Source organism: Cherax quadricarinatus, unplaced genomic scaffold, assembly GCF_038502225.1.
Source record: "Cherax quadricarinatus isolate ZL_2023a unplaced genomic scaffold, ASM3850222v1 Contig75, whole genome shotgun sequence".
NCBI classification, from domain to species: Eukaryota; Metazoa; Arthropoda; class Malacostraca; order Decapoda; family Parastacidae; genus Cherax; species Cherax quadricarinatus.
Window position 1 is genome coordinate 47,516 of NW_027195101.1, and position 17,650 is coordinate 65,165.

General features: G+C 42.9%; 1 protein-coding gene across 1 annotated transcript; it reads right to left on the minus strand.

The window, feature by feature from the left end:
• Positions 1–1,191: 1,191 nt before the first annotated feature.
• Positions 1,192–7,704, minus strand: LOC128700999 (uncharacterized). The gene is made up of 3 exons (XM_070080007.1): positions 7,485–7,704; positions 1,601–1,803; positions 1,192–1,302 (listed from the first exon to the last, which is right to left on the minus strand). The coding sequence occupies exons 1-3, from the start codon at positions 7,540–7,542 to the stop codon at positions 1,192–1,194; spliced, it is 372 nt and encodes a 123-aa protein (XP_069936108.1). The 5' UTR covers positions 7,543–7,704.
• Between the last annotated feature and the right edge of the window lie 9,946 nt (positions 7,705–17,650).

The following is a 17,650-nucleotide window of genomic DNA, read 5'->3' on the forward strand; positions in this document are numbered from 1 at the left end:
CTTTGTCAGGGAATAATTTAAGATAATGATATAAATCTTATACCAGACTTATTAAAGATCTTTGTCAGGGAATAATTTAAGATAATGATATAAATCTTATACCAGACTTATTAAAGATCTTTGTCAGGGAATAATTTAAGATAATGATATAAATCTTATACCAGACTTATTAAAGATCTTTGTCAGGGAATAATTTAAGATAATGATATAAATCTTATACCAGACTTATTAAAGATCTTTGTCAGGGAAAAATTTAAGATAATGATATAAATCTTATACCAGACTTATTAAAGATCTTTGTCAGGGAATAATTTAAGATAATGATATAAATCTTATACCAGACTTATTAAAGATCTTTGTCAGGGAATAATTTAAGATAATGATATAAATCTTATACCAGACTTATTAAAGATCTTTGTCAGGGAATAATTTAAGATAATGATATAAATCTTATACCAGACTTATTAAAGATCTTTGTCAAGGAATAATTTAAGATAATGATATAAATCTTATACCAGACTTATTAAAGATCTTTGTCAGGGAATAATTTAAGATAATGATATAAATCTTATACCTGACTTATTAAAGATCTTTGTCAGGGAATAATTTAAGATAATGATATAAATCTTATACCAGACTTATTAAAGATCTTTGTCAGGGAATAATTTAAGATAATGATATAAATCTTATACCAGACTTATTAAAGATCTTTGTCAGGGAATAATTTAAGATAATGATATAAATCTTATACCTGACTTATTAAAGATCTTTGTCAGGGAATAAATGATATAAATCTTATACCAGACTTATTAAAGATCTTTGTCAGGGAATAATTTAAGATAATGATATAAATCTTATAACAGACTTATTAAAGATCTTTGTCAGGGAATAATTTAAGATAATGATATAAATCTTATACCAGACTTATTAAAGATCTTTGTCAGGGAATAATTTAAGATAATGATATAAATCTTATACCAGACTTATTAAAGATCTTTGTCAGGGAATAATTTAAGATAATGATATAAATCTTATACCAGACTTATTAAAGATCTTTGTCAGGGAATAATTTAAGATAATGATATAAATCTTATACCAGACTTATTAAAGATCTTTGTCAGGGAATAATTTTAATGTTGACTTACAGGGAATAATTTAAGATAATGATAAAATCTTAAATTTTGACAATTCTTATTGCACTTGATCCTTATTCTTTGTCAGGGAATAATAGATAATGGCGTTGCCAGTGATGGACACACTGTTGATCTGGATGGATATTTTTCTAGGGTTCCACAGTTTTTCCTGTGAAATATACTTATATTAACAAATTTTTATGATTTTTTTATTTAAAAATGTAAGTTACTCCCTAAAATGTTAGACTTCACAGATTTGTAAAGCTATTGTTAATGAAATTTTTTATTTTTTGGTGTTCTGGAACAGGCATATGTTATCAAATATATATAAATATATATATATATATATATATATATATATATATATATATATATATATATATATATATATATATATATATATATCAGACAAAATTATTCTACAGTCATTGTTCATCTTATCAAAAACGTTCATTAACAAAACTTACCAAGAAGGCAGCAGAAGTAATACTTGCATATTCCTCCGTATTGGACCAAACATAATAATAGTTGATGGTAGGATATACATTGGCTGTGTATGTGATATTCACCTGAGTGTTCTTCTCATCCATCTTATACCAGAGGCAAAATTCTTTCTCTGACTGAACATTGAAGAATGTTGCCTTGTTTCTAACTGGAGACTCACAGTTTCCTATAAGAGACAACAAATGTGTTCATCTCAGAGCAGATGAGATGGAATAATGAGAGACACAGATAACAATGTTAGTGATGCTGTGAGATGTGTTCATCTCAGAGCAGATGAGAAGATGGAATAATGAGAGACACAGATAACAATGTTAGTGATGCTGTGAGATGTGTTCATCTCAGAGCAGATGAGAAGATGGAATAATGAGAGACACAGATAACAATGTTAGTGATGCTGTGAGATGTGTTCTTCTCAGAGAAGATGAGAAGATGGAATAATGAGAGACACAGATAACAATGTTTGAGATGCTGTGAGATGTGTTCATCTCAGAGCAGATGAGAAGATGGAATAATGAGAGACACAGATAACAATGTTAGTGATGCTGTGAGATGTGTTCATCTCAGAGCAGATGAGATGATGGAATAATAAGAGACACAGATAACAATGTTAGTGATGCTGTGAGATGTGCTCATCTCAGAGCAGATGAGATGATGGAATAATGAGAGACACAGATAACAATGTTAGTGATGCTGTGAGATGTGTTCATCTCAGAGCAGATGAGAAGATGGAATAATGAGAGACATAGATGACAATGTTAGAGATGCTGTGAGATGTGATTATCTCAGAGCAGATGAGAAGATGGAACAATAAGAGACACAGATAACAATGTTAGTGATGCTGTGAGATGTGTTCATCTCAGAGCAGATGAGAAGATGGAATAATAAGAGACACAGATAACAATGTTAGTGATGCTGTGAGATGTGATCATCTCAGAGCAGATGACAAGATGGAATAATGAGAGACACAGATAACAATGTTAGTGATGCTGTGAGATGTGTTCATCTCAGAGCAGATGAGAAGATGGAATAATGAGAGACATAGATGACAATGTTAGAGATGCTGTGAGATGTGATTATCTCAGAGCAGATGAGAAGATGGAACAATAAGAGACACAGATAACAATGTTAGTGATGCTGTGAGATGTGTTCATCTCAGAGCAGATGAGAAGATGGAATAATAAGAGACACAGATAACAATGTTAGTGATGCTGTGAGATGTGATCATCTCAGAGCAGATGAGAAGATGGAATAATAAGAGACACAGATAACAATGTTAGTGATGCTGTGAGATGTGTTCATCTCAGAGCAGATGAGAAGATGGAATAATGAGAGACACAGATAACAATGTTAGTGATGCTGTGAGATGTATACATCTCAGAGCAGATGAGAAGATGGAATAATGAGAGACACAGATAACAATGTTAGTGATGCTGTGAGATGTGTTCATCTCAGAGCAGATGAGAAGATGGAATAATGAGAGACACAGATAACAATGTTAGTGATGCTGTGAGATGTGATCATCTCAGAGCAGATGAGAAGATGCAATAATGAGAGACACAGATAACAATGTTAGTGATGCTGTGAGATGTGTTCATCTCAGAGCAGATGAGAAGATGGAATAATGAGAGACACAGATAACAATGTTAGTGATGCTGTGAGATTTGTTCATCTCAGAGCAGATGAGAAGATGGAATAATGAGAGACACAGGTAACAATGTTAGTGATGCTGTGAGATGTGATCATCTCAGAGCAGATGAGAAGATGGAATAATAAGAGACACAGATAACAATGTTAGTGATGCTGTGAGATGTGTTCATCTCAGAGCAGATGAGAAGATGGAGTAATGAGAGACACAGATAACAATGTTAGTGATGCTGTGAGATATGATCATCTCAGAGCAGATGAGAAGTTGGAATAATAAGAGACACAGATAACAATGTTAGTGATGCTGTGAGATGTGTTCATCTCAGAGCAGATGAGAAGATGGAATAATGAGACACACAGATAACAATGTTAGTGATGCTGTGAGATGTGTTCATCTCAGAGCAGATGACAAGATGGAATTATAAGAGACAGATAACAATGTTAGTGATGCTGGGGAGGCAGAGGCTGACAATTATTAATTTTTGGAGGACATTGTTGCTGGTATTGTCAAGTAACTCGCCTTGTGCTGCTGACAACACTAAAGTTAAGACATACTATATCCATCCTGTGGATGGTAGTGGCTAGTTTATTGTGTACCTCATATCCATCCTGTGAATGGTAGTGGCTAGTTTATTGTGTACCTCATATCTATCCTGTGGATGGTAGTGGCTAGTTTATTGTGTACCTCATATCTATCCTGTGGATGGTAGTGGCTAGTTTATTGTGTACCTCATATCTATCCTGTGGATGGTAATGGCTAGTTTATTGTGTACCTCATATCTATCCTGTGGATGGTAGTGGCTAGTTTATTGTGTACCTCATATCTATCCTGTGAATGGTAGTGGCTAGTTTATTGTGTACCTCATATCTATCCTGTGAATGGTAGTGGCTAGTTTATTGTGTACCTCATATCCATCCTGTGAATGGTAGTGGCTAGTTTATTGTGTACCTCATATCCATCCTGTGGATGGTAGTGGCTAGTTTATTGTGCACCTCATATCCATCCTGTGGATGGTAGTGGCTAGTTTATTGTGTACCTCATATCCATCCTGTGGATGGTAGTGGCTAGTTTATTGTGTACCTCATATCCATCCTGTGGATGGTAGTGGCTAGTTTATTGTGTACCTCATATCCATCCTGTGGATGGTAGTGGCTAGTTTATTGTGTACCTCATATCCATCCTGTGGATGGTAGTGGCTAGTTTATTGTGTACCTCATATCCATCCTGTGGATGGTAGTGGCTAGTTTATTGTGTACCTCATATCTATCCTGTGGATGGTAATGGCTAGTTTATTGTGTACCTCATATCCATCCTGTGAATGGTAGTGGCTAGTTTATTGTGTACCTCATATCTATCCTGTGGATGGTAATGGCTAGTTTATTGTGTACCTCATATCTATCCTGTGAATGGTAGTGGCTAGTTTATTGTGTACCTCATATCCATCCTGTGAATGGTAGTGGCTAGTTTATTGTGTACCTCATATCCATCCTGTGAATGGTAGTGGCTAGTTTATTGTGTACCTCATATCCATCCTGTGGATGGTAGTGGCTAGTTTATTGTGCACCTCATATCCATCCTGTGAATGGTAGTGGCTAGTTTATTGTGTACCTCATATCCATCCTGTGAATGGTAGTGGCTAGTTTATTGTGTACCTCATATCTATCCTGTGGATGGTAGTGGCTAGTTTATTGTGTACCTCATATCCATCCTGTGAATGGTAGTGGCTAGTTTATTGTGTACCTCATATCCATCCTGTGGATGGTAGTGGCTAGTTTATTGTGCACCTCATATCCATCCTGTGTATGGTAGTGGCTAGGTTATTGTGTACCTCATATCCATCCTGTGGATGGTAGTGGCTAGTTTATTGTGTACCTCATATCCATCCTGTGAATGGTAGTGGCTAGTTTATTGTGTACCTCATATCCATCCTGTGGATGGTAGTGGCTAGTTTATTGCGTACCTCATATCCATCCTGTGGATGGTAGTGACTAGTTTATTGTGTACCTTGGCTAGTTTATTGTGTACCTCATATCCATCCTGTGAATGGTAGTGGCTAGTTTATTGTGTACCTCACATCCATCCTGTGGATGGTAGTGGCTAGTTTATTGTGTACCTCATATCCATCCTGTGGATGGTAGTGGCTAGTTTATTGTGTACCTCATATCCATCCTGTGGATGGTAGTGGCTAGTTTATTGTGTACCTCATATCCATCCTGTTGATGGTAGTGGCTAGTTTATTGTGTACCTCATATCCATCCTGTGGATGGTAGTAGCTAATTTATTGTGTACCTCATATCCATTCTGTGGATGGTAGTGGCTAGTTTATTGTGTACCTCCTATCCATCCTGTGGATGGTAGTGGCTAGTTTATTGTGTACCTCATATCCATCCTGTGTATGGTAGTGGCTAGGTTATTGTGTACCTCATATCCATCCTGTGGATGGTAGTGGCTAGTTTATTGTGTACCTCATATCCATCCTGTGGACGGTAGTGGCTAGTTTATTGTGTACCTCACATCCATCCTGTGGATGGTAGTGGCTAGTTTATTGTGTACCTCTTATCCATCCTGTGGATGGTAGTGGCTAGTTTATTGTGTACCTCATATCCATCCTGTGGATAGTAGTGGCTAGTTTGTTGTGTACCTCATATCCATCCTGTGGATAGTAGTGGCTAGTTTATTGTGTACCTCATATCCATCCTGTGGATGGTAGTGGCTAGTTTATTGTGTACCTCATATCCATCCTGTGTATGGTAGTGGCTAGGTTATTGTGTACCTCATATCCATCCTGTGGATGGTAGTGGCTAGTTTATTGTGTACCTCATATCCATCCTGTGGATGGTAGTGGCTAGTTTATTGTGTATCTCACATCCATCCTGTTGATGGTAGTGGCTAGTTTATTGTGTACCTCTTATCCATCCTGTGAATGGTAGTGGCTAGTTTATTGTGTACCTCATATCCATCCTGTGGATAGTAGTGGCTAGTTTATTGTGGATGGTAGTGGCTAGTTTATTGTTCACCTCATATCCATTCTGTGGATGGTAGTGGCTAGTTTATTGTGGATGGTGTTGCTAGTTTATTGTGTACCTCATATCCATCCTGTGGATTGTATTGGCTAGTTTATTGTGTATCTCATATCCTCACTATCTCGTTGACATCATAACGCTGTACGAATGTGTTCCAGACTCGAGTCATCTTGAGGATAAATGATCTCAGATGAAGTGATGTTCTGAAGAATGTTACAGCCAGAATGAAGTTGCTGCTGGCTGCCCGTCTTGTGGTATAAAAGTTTGTTTCACGCTGTTCTCGAAGTGGATCCAAGTGTGGTACTTTGACAATATTGGTCTTGTACATAACAATAAGACCACCCACATCCCTCCTGTGTTGAAAGCTCTGCTGACATGACAGATCTATCCACGATTGATCCAGGCGAAAGATGAGACGTCTTGCTCTGTTCTCTACTCTGTCAAGCAGTCGCAGATGAGAGGATTGGGGGTGGAGGGCAGGTAAATCAAGAAAGTGGAGCATACTCAAGGTGTGAGCGCACATGTGCCTCGTACAGAATCTTGCAACCCCTACTGTCAAGCAGATGCGAGATACGGCGAAGTGCTGTAAGCTTCCTGGCTGCCTTGTTTGCAAGATTTACAACATGGTTCTTCATGGTTAGTTTGGAGTCAAATTTCACCGTAAGGATATCAACTTCTTCTCCAGGTGCCAACATCCTCCCATTCATCCTTACTACTGCACCAGCATTACCATCATGGTGCCTAGAGACGATCATCATTTGTGTTTTCTCAGGAGCAAATGTTACTTGCCATCTGTTTCCCCAAGCTGATATAGCTCTTAGCTGGTGATTGATGTAGCTTAGAGCAGCTGACATTTCTTCTCTTGGATAAGTGAATGTCAGTGTACAGTCGTCTACATATGCATGTGATTCTGGGATGAGATGACTCTCTCTCTCTCTCTCTCTCTCTCTCTCTCTCACCAGATCTACCTGGAGTTCATTACCTTTATAACTAGTTCAGCTATCACAACTCTGGGGTCCACTCCCTGGACCCATTATGTACCTTTGTAATCTTTTGACTACCGCCCACAGGATGGGTATGGGGTGCATAATAATGATATTAAACTAACTCTCTCTCTCTCTCTCTCTCTCTCTCTCTCTCTCTCTCTCTCTCTCTCTCTCTCTCTCTCTCTCTACTCACTTTCTCTTGCTGTGATTGACATTAGGTTAATATAAACAATTATCAGTTGAAGAATCATTGTTGACAAGTCTTCACTGCTGCTGCTGCTGACTCCTCTCTACTCCACCGAAGAAGCCTACTGTGCAGGCGGCAACTTTCTCAATGTCGTCCACTTCACTACCACAGTTCTCCACTTCACTATCACTCGTCCACTTCACTATACTGGCGTCTTGCTCACTGCTCCTTCAATCAACTACTAACTAGAACGTCTGCCGAGTCAGACGTCCGCTGCATTGATATCAACATCAGATAATATGAATATTCCCTTCCTGTGTGTGAGTGGACACAGTGCTGAGTAACACATCCCAATGATTCGACCCACACCAGCCCACTAACACCCAGGTACCTACTTACTGCTAGATGAACACTGGATAACAGCTGTCTTAAGGAAACACGTCCTCATGTTTCTCAGCCGTATCGGGGATCGAACCAAATCGATTTAGAAAGATACTCAAATATATTGTGGAAAATTTTTTAATTTTCCGAAACTATAGTGCCTAATAGGTGTTTAATGTGTCTATATGGGTCAAAAATGTATTTGAAAATAAGAGTAGAACCAAGAGTTCCCTTTGCGCATGCGCGGATGTGCGGGAGAGGGTGGCGCGTATTTTTTTGAATGGTGGTGAGGAAGCTGAGAAAACATGGAACCACGAAATTGACGTTCACGGTGGCCTAAGGATTAATATAGGCCTCATTTCATAATAAGAAGTGTCGTAATTGTTCCTGGTGGAGAGTGAGGGAACGGGATTTACGGGACCACAGTAATAGAGTGGTAAAAGTGTGATAAGAGAAGGACCGGGTGACTGACGCGTCACAATGGACTGTGTCCTGGGGAAAATTACCCTTGGATTAATCATCACTCATCGGTCTCAGATCTTAATGGAGTGACCTCTAGTTTGTATAATAGTTATGAGACGTTAAATCGGCTTGTGAATTGTAATGTAATTAATGATAATAACGCTAAGTTAAGAGAATATGTGAAGTGAAATAAGTCGTTTGCTCCGAGTGAACACGCTAGACCTCGTTGTTAACGAGACGAGGAAAGGGAAACTCCTTGAGTCACGACGTCTAAAGCAGGACAAACCAGCGGATACCTCGTCCTGCTGGAATGAGAATCGTGTCGGTGTAGCAGGACATCGAAAATGAGATGGTGAATCAAGAAATGAGGAATATCAATCACCCACAGTTAAGTAACCCTTCTAGTTATAGCAACCTTAGACTGGCCAGTAGTGGTATGTTATAATTAGATAGGTTACGAGTGATCCAGCTACATCAAGTGACCACCAGAGAACATCTGGTAAGTAGTGGGATTATGTACAAATGTTTTCCTTGACGGATGTATCCATGTGTGTCCTACCCCCCCCCCTTCATTCAGTTAAACTAATATAATCTATACAGTCCACAATTAATTAGTAGCACCGTACTTGTGGGTGCTACCCAATCCATACTGGTCTCGGATAGATATGGATAAGATTGTGAGGTCGAGGGGACCACTTGGTGCGACCAGGGGTGGTTAAGTTTTCTCACATGTCTACACGGGGTGACTACGGTAAACAATATGATTGTCTCCCAATGAGATTACTGGTATGTATATAATGTTGAGGTACATACAGGTAAGCACCCTAGAAAATTTTCCATATATATATATATTAGAAGACATTCCGGTTCTGAGACCTTCATCACTGCTAACATACAGAGGATAAAAATATAGAATATATAGGTGGAGAGTAAGGTACTCCTGTGTCCTCCACAGTGACTCCACGTTAAGGTACGACTGTGTCCTCCACAGTGACTCCACGTTAATGTACGACTGTGTCCTCCACAGTGACTCCACGTTAAGGTACGACTGTGTCCTCCACAGTGACTCCACGTTAAGGTACGACTGTGTCCTCCACAGTGACTCCACGTTAATGTACGACTGTGTCCTCCACAGTGACTCCACGTTAAGGTACGACTGTGTCCTCCACAGTGACTCCACGTTAATGTACGACTGTGTCCTCCACAGTGACTCCACGTTAAGGTACGACTGTATCCTTCACAGTGACTCTACGTTAAGATACGACTGTGTCCTCCACAGTGACTCCACGTTAAGGTACGACTGTATCCTTCACAGTGACTCTACGTTAAGATACGACTGTGTCCTTCACACGGACTCCTATGAGATATTTGACGAACTGTAATGAGGCACAAGTCGTCCTCACTGAAGAAGATCGTCTTTACCAACACCATAGAACATAATAGTGGAAACAACAACGTTGTCTAATAAATATATCCCAGTGTTTACTTACGAGTCTTCTACACCACACGATAGAATACTCTGGCAGACATCACAGAGCGACCAATAAATGCTGTGCAGTTCTTGTGGATTACTACAGACGCACCACCTCATTCCCAACCCTAAACCTAATAACACTAACGCCACCCACCAACCCTAATCTCACAACACTGACGCCACCCACCAACCCTGATCTCACAACACTTGCGCTTCTGAATGACTTATTATACTTTCTGTCCTGTAAATTTTGATGGGACATGATTTATACATAAGCAGTTCTTTAAATTATATGTCTGCCGATAACTCAAAATCCTGAACTGCAACTCAGTGAAAATACGTCGCTTTCAAAGATTTTTATGATGTGGAACGTCAGTGCAAAGGCTCTGCGATTCTTTACAATTGCTTTAGTGCCACCTTTGTGGAGTGGAGCTATGTCTTATTTTAGTGACTGTGGGATGACCCTTGTGTCTAGACTGTGGGATGACCCTTGTGTCTAGACTGTGGGATGACCCTTGTGTCTAGACTGTGGGATGATCCTTGTGTCTAGACTGTGGGATGATCCTTGTGTCTAGACTGTGGGATGATCCTTGTGTCTAGACTGTGGGATGACCCTTGTGTCTAGACTGTGGGATGACCCTTGTGTCTAGACTGTGAGATGACCCTTGTGTCTAGACTGTGGGATGACCCTTGTGTCTAGACTCTGGGATGATCCTTGTGTCTAGACTGTGGGATGACCCTTGTGTCTAGACTGTGGGATGACCCTTGTGTCTAGACTGTGGGATGATCCTTGTGTCTAGACTGTGGGATGATCCTTGTGTCTAGACTGTGGGATGACCCTTGTGTCTAGACTGTGGGATGATCCTTGTGTCTAGACTGTGGGATGATCCTTGTGTCTAGACTGTGGGATGATCCCTGTGTCTAGACTGAGGGATGACCCTTGTGTCTAGACTGTGGGATGACCCTTGTGTCTAGACTGTGGGATGACCCTTGTGTCTAGACTGTGGGATGATCCTTGTGTCTAGACTGTGGGATGACCCTTGTGTCTAGACTGTGGGATGACCCTTGTGTCTAGACTGTGGGATGACCCTTGTGTCTAGACTGTGGGATGATCCTTGTGTCTAGACTGTGGGATGACCCTTGTGTCTAGACTGTGGGATGACCCTTGTGTCTAGACTGTGGGATGACCCCTGTGTCTAGAGTGTGGGATGACCCTTGTGTCTAGACTGTGGGATGACCCTTGTGTCTAGACTGTGGGATGACCCTTGTGTCTAGACTGTGGGATGACCCCTGTGTCTAGACTGTGGGATGACCCTTGTGTCTAGACTGTGGGATGATCCTTGTGTCTAGACTGTGGGATGACCCTTGTGTCTAGACTGTGGGATGATCCTTGTGTCTAGACTGTGGGATGACCCTTGTGTCTAGACTGTGGGATGATCCTTGTGTCTAGACTGTGGAATGACCCTTGTGTCTAGACTGTGGGATGATCCTTGTGTCTAGACTGTGGGATGACCCTTGTGTCTAGACTGTGGGATGATCCTTGTGTCTAGACTGTGGGATGACCCTTGTGTCTAGACTGTGGGATGATCCTTGTGTCTAGACTGTGGGATGACCCTTGTGTCTAGACTGTGGGATGATCCTTGTGTCTAGACTGTGGGATGACCCTTGTGTCTAGACTGTGGGATGATCCTTGTGTCTAGACTGTGGGATGACCCTTGTGTCTAGACTGTGAGATGACCCTTGTGTCTAGACTGTGGGATGACCCTTGTGTCTAGACTGTGGGATGACCCTTGTGTCTAGACTGTGGGATGACCCATGTGTCTAGACTGTGGGATGACCCTTGTGTCTAGACTGTGGGATGACCCTTGTGTCTAGACTGTGGGATGACCCTTGTGTCTAGACTGTGGGATGACCCTTGTGTCTAGACTGTGGGATGACCCTTGTGTCTAGACTGTGGGATGACCCTTGTGTCTAGACTGTGGGATGACCCTTGTGTCTAGACTGTGAGATGACCCTTGTGTCTAGACTGTGGGATGACCCTTGTGTCTAGACTGTGGGATGACCCTTGTGTCTAGACTGTGGGATGACCCTTGTGTCTAGACTGTGAAATGACCCCTGTGTCTAGACTGTGGGATGACCCTTGTGTCTAGACTGTGGGATGACCCTTGTGTCTAGACTGTGGGATGACCCTTGTGTCTAGACTGTGAGATGACCCTTGTGTCTAGACTGTGGGATGACCCTTGTGTCTAGACTGTGGGATGACCCTTGTGTCTAGACTGTGGGATGACCCTTGTGTCTAGACTGTGGGATGACCCTTGTGTCTAGACTGTGGGATGACCCCTGTGTCTAGACTGTGGGATGACCCTTGTGTCTAGACTGTGGGATGACCCTTGTGTCTAGACTGTGGGACGACCCCTGTGTCTAGACTGTGGGATGACCCTTGTGTCTAGACTGTGGGATGACCCTTGTGTCTAGACTGTGGGATGACCCTTGTGTCTAGACTGTGGGATGACCCCTGTGTCTAGACTGTGAAATGACCCTTGTGTCTAGACTGTGGGATGACCCCTGTGTCTAGACTGTGGGATGATCCTTGTGTCTAGACTGTGGGATGACCCTTGTGTCTAGACTGTGGGATGACCCCTGTGTCTAGACTGTGGAATGACCCTTGTGTCTAGACTGTGGGATGACCCCTGTGTCTAGACTGTGGGATGACCCTTGTGTCTAGACTGTGGGATGACCCTTGTGTCTAGACTGTGGGATGACCCCTGTGTCTAGACTGTGGGATGACCCTTGTGTCTAGACTGTGGGATGACCCCTGTGTCTAGACTGTGGGATGACCCTTGTGTCTAGACTGTGGGATGACCCCTGTGTCTAGACTGTGGGACGACCCCTGTGTCTAGACTGTGGGATGACCCCTGTGTCTAGACTGTGGGGTAACCCCTGTGTCTAGACTGTGAAATGACCCCTGTGTCTAGGCTGTGGGATAACCCCTGTGTCTAGGCTGTGTGATGACCCCTGTGTCTAGGCTGTGGGATAACCCCTGTGTCTAGACTGTGAAATGACCCCTGTGTCTAGACTGTGAAATGACCCCTGTGTCTAGGCTGTGGGATAACCCCTGTGTCTAGGCTGTGTGATGACCCCTGTGTCTAGGCTGTGGGATGACCCCTGTGTCTAGACTGTGGGATAACCCCTGTGTCTAGACTGTGGGATGACCCCTGTGTCTAGACTGTGGGATGACCCTTGTGTCTAGACTGTGGGATGACCCCTGTGTCTAGACTGTGGGATGATCCCTGTGTCTAGACTGTGGGATGACCCCTGTGTCTTGACTATGTGATGACCCCTGTGTCTAGACCGTGGGATGACCCGTGTATAGACTGTGGGATGACCTTGTGTCTAGACTGGGACGACCCCTGTGTCTAGACTGTGGAACGACCCCTGTATCTAGAATGTGGAACGACCCCTGTATCTAGACATTGGAACGACCCCTGTATCTAGATATTGGAACGACCCCGTATCTAGACTGTGGAACGACCCCTGTATCTAGACTGTTGAACGAACCCCTGTATCTAGACTGCTGAACGACCCTTGTATCAAGACTATTGAACGACCCCTGTATCTAGACTGTTGAACGACCCTTGTATCTAGACTGTTGAACGACCCTTGTATCTAGACTGTTGAACGACCCTTGTATCTAGACTGTTGAACGACCCTTGTATCTAGACTGTTGAACGACCCTTGTATCAAGACTATTGAACGACCCCTGTATCTAGACTGTTGAACGACCCTTGTATCTAGACTGTTGAACGACCCTTGTATCTAGACTGTTGAACGACCCTTGTATCTAGACTGTTGAACGACCCTTGTATCAAGACTATTGAACGACCCCTGTATCTAGACTGTTGAACGACCCTTGTATCTAGACTGTTGAACGAACCCCTGTATCTAGACTGTTGAACGAACCCCTGTATCTAGACTGCTGAACGACCCTTGTATCAAGACTATTGAACGACCCCTGTATCTAGACTGTTGAACGACCCTTGTATCTAGACTGTTGAACGACCCTTGTATCTAGACTGTTGAACGACCCTTGTATCTAGACTGTTGAACGACCCTTGTATCTAGACTGTTGAACGACCCTTGTATCAAGACTATTGAACGACCCCTGTATCTAGACTGTTGAACGACCCTTGTATCTAGACTGTTGAACGACCCTTGTATCTAGACTGTTGAACGACCCTTGTATCTAGACTGTTGAACGACCCTTGTATCAAGACTATTGAACGACCCCTGTATCTAGACTGTTGAACGACCCTTGTATCTAGACTGTTGAACGACCCTTGTATCTAGACTGTTGAACGACCCTTGTATCTAGACTGTTGAACGACCCTTGTATCTAGACTGTTGAACGACCCTTGTATCTAGACTGTTGAACGACCCTTGTATCAAGACTATTGAACGACCCTTGTATCTATGCTTCCCTGACATTTCTCGAGTTATCCTGGTGGGTATTTCACACATATGTTACTATGTACGATAATTTATGTAAATGTATTTATGTGTATTTGTATGTAAATATACTTACTGCCATTATGTCAGTAGAAGACCGAATGTAGTTCTTGGAGTACCGGTGTTATCAGCAGTTGTATCCTCTCCCTCTTACTTTCTCTCACAGTTTATTATCTAGTATTCTCCCTGTTATCTTTACTCTGAGATTTCCCGAGAGAGAGGGAGTGTGTGTGTGTGTGTGTGTATGTGTGTGTGTGTGTGTGTGTACTCACCTAATTGTGGTTGCAGGGGTCGATACTCAGCTCCTGTGTGTGTACTCACCTATTTGTGGTTGCAGGGGTCGAGTCTTAGCTCCTGGCCCCGCCTCTTCACCGGTTGCTACTGGGCCCTCTCTCTCCCCGCTCCATGAGCTTTATCAAACCTCGTCTTAAAACTGTGTATGGTTCCTGCCTCCACTACGTCATTTTCTAGGCTATTCCACTGCCTTACAACTCTATGACTGAAGAAATACTTCCTACTATCTCTCTGACTCATTTGTGTCTTCAACTTCCAATTGTGGCCTCTTGTTTCTGTGTCCCCTCCCTGGAACATCCTGTCTTTGTCCACCTTGTCTATTCCACGCAGTATTTTATATGTCGTTATCATGTCTCCCCTGACCCTCCTGTCCTCCAGTGTCGTCAGGCCGATTTCCCTTAATCTTTCTTCATAGGACATTCCCCTTAGCTCTGGAACTAACCTTGTGACAAACCTTTGTACTTTCTCTAGTTTCTTGACGTGCTTTATCAAGTGCGGGTTCCAAACAGTTGCTGCATACTCCAGTATGGGCCTGACATACACGGTATACAGTGTCTTGAACGATTCCTTACTAAGGTATCGGAATGCTGTTCTCAGGTTTGCCAGGCGTCCATATGCTGCAGCAGTTATCTGATTGATGTGTGCTTCCGGAGACATGCTCGGTGCTATACTCACCCCAAGATCTTTCTCCTTGAGTGAGGTTTGCAGTCTTTGGCCACCTAGCCTATACTCTGTCTGTGGTCTTCTGTGCCCTTCCCCTATCTTCATGACTTTGCATTTGGCAGGATTAAATTCGAGAAGCCATTTGCTGGACCAGGTGTCCAGTCTGTCCAGGTCTCTTTGAAGTCCTGCCTAGTCCTCATCAGATTTAATTCTCCTCATTTACTCCACATCATCTGCAAACAGGGACACTTCTGAGTCTAACCCTTCCATCATGTCGTTCACATATACCAAAAATAGCACTGGTCCTAGGACCGACCCCTGTGGGACCCCGCTCGTCACAGGTGCCCACTGTGATACATCATTACGTACCATGACTCGTTGTTGCCTCCCTGTCAGGTATTCTCTGATCCATTGCAGTGCCCTTCCTGTTATATGCGCCTGATGCTCTAGCTTCTGCACTAATCTCTTGTGAGGAACTGTGTCAAAGGCCTTCTTGCAGTCCAAGAAGATGCAATCAACCCACCCCTCTCTCTCGTGTCTTACTTCTGTTATTTTATCATAAAACTCCAGAAGGTTTGTGACACAGGATTTGCCTTCCGTGAATCCGTGCTGGTTGGCATTTATACTCTTGTTCCATTCCAGGTGCTCCACCACTCTCCTCCTGATAATCATTTCCATAATTTTGCAAACTATACACGTCAATGACACAGGTCTATAGTTTAGCGCCTCTTTTCTGTCTCCTTTTTTAAAAATGAGAACTACATTTGCCGTCTTCCATACCTCAGGTAGTTGCCCAGTTTCCAGGGACGTGTTGAAGATTGTGGTAAGTGGCATGCACAACATATCTGCTCCCTCTCTAAGGACCCACGAGGAGATGTTGTCCGGTCCCATTGCCTTTGAGGTATCGATGTCCCTTAGCAGTTTCCTCACCTCCTCCTCATCTGTATGTATGTCGTCCAACACTTGTTGGTGTATTCCTTGCTGGTGTCCCCATCTGGTCTGTCCCCCCAGAGTCCTTCCTGTCTCTACTGTAAATACTTCCTTAAATCTCGTGTTGAGCTCCTCACATACCTCTTGATCGTTTCTTGTGAGTTTTCCACCTTCTTTCCTCAGCCTTATCACCTGGTCCTTGACTGTTGTCTTCCTCCTAATGTGGCTATACAGCAGTTTCGGGTCAGATTTGACTTTCGATGCTATCTCGTTTTCATACTGTCGCTGGGCCTCCCTCCTTATCTGTGCATACTCGTTTCTGGCTCTTCTACTAATCTCCTTGTTTTCCTGGGTCCTATGCCTCCTGTACCTTTTCCATTCTCTGTTGCACTTAGTTTTTGCCTTCCTACACCTTCGGGTAAACCAAGGACTCGTTTTGGTCTTCCTATTATTTCTGTTTCCCTTGGGAACAAAACTTTCCTCTGCCTCCTTGCACTTTGTTGCCACATATTCCATCATCTCGTTTACTGATTTTCCTACCATTTCTCTGTCCCACTGAACCTCCTGCAGGAAGTTTCTCATACCTGTGTAGTCCCCCCTTTTATAGTTTGGCCTGTCCCCTTCAGTTCCTGTTACCTTCTCCACTTGTAACTCTACTATATAATCAAAACTCAGAACCACGTGATCGCTAGCTCCAAGGGGCCTCTCGTAAGTGATGTCCTCAATGTCTGAACTGCTCAGGGTGAACACAAAATCCAGTCTTGCTGGCTCATCCTCCCCTCTCTCTCTGGTTGTGTCCCTGACATGTTGATGCATGAGGTTTTCAAGTACCACATCCATCATCTTGGCTCTCCATGTTTCGGGACTCCCATGTGGCTCCAGGTTTTCCCAGTCGATCTCCCTGTGGTTAAAATCGCCCATTACCAGTAACTTAGCTCTGCTCGAGTGAGCTCTTCTTGCCACCTCAGCCAGTGTGTCCACCATCACCCTGTTGTTTTCTTCGTACTCCTCTCTTGGCCTCCTGCAGTTCTGTGGTGGGTTATACATCACTCCAATGACTACTTTATGTTCTCCGGACTGAATTGTACCTACAATGTAGTCTCTTTCTCCAATCATGTCCATGCCTTCCATTTCCTCAAATCCCCATCGGTGTTTTATGAGCAGTGCAACCCCTCCTCCCCATCTACTCCTTCTATCTTTCCTCAGGATCTGATATCCCGTTGGGAAGAGTGTATCTGTTATTGTCTCAGCGAGTTTTGTTTCTGTGACTGCTATGAAGTCTGGGGATTTTTCACTGATTCTTTCGTTCCACTCCTCATGTTTATTCGTTATTCCATCCGCGTTTGTGTACCAAACTTTCAGTTTCTTTTCTATCATTGTGGTCATGCAAGAATATTGGGGTTGGGGAGCGAGAGCCTTGGTGGGGGCCTATATGGGGCTGTGGTGTAGGTGGGGTTTGTGA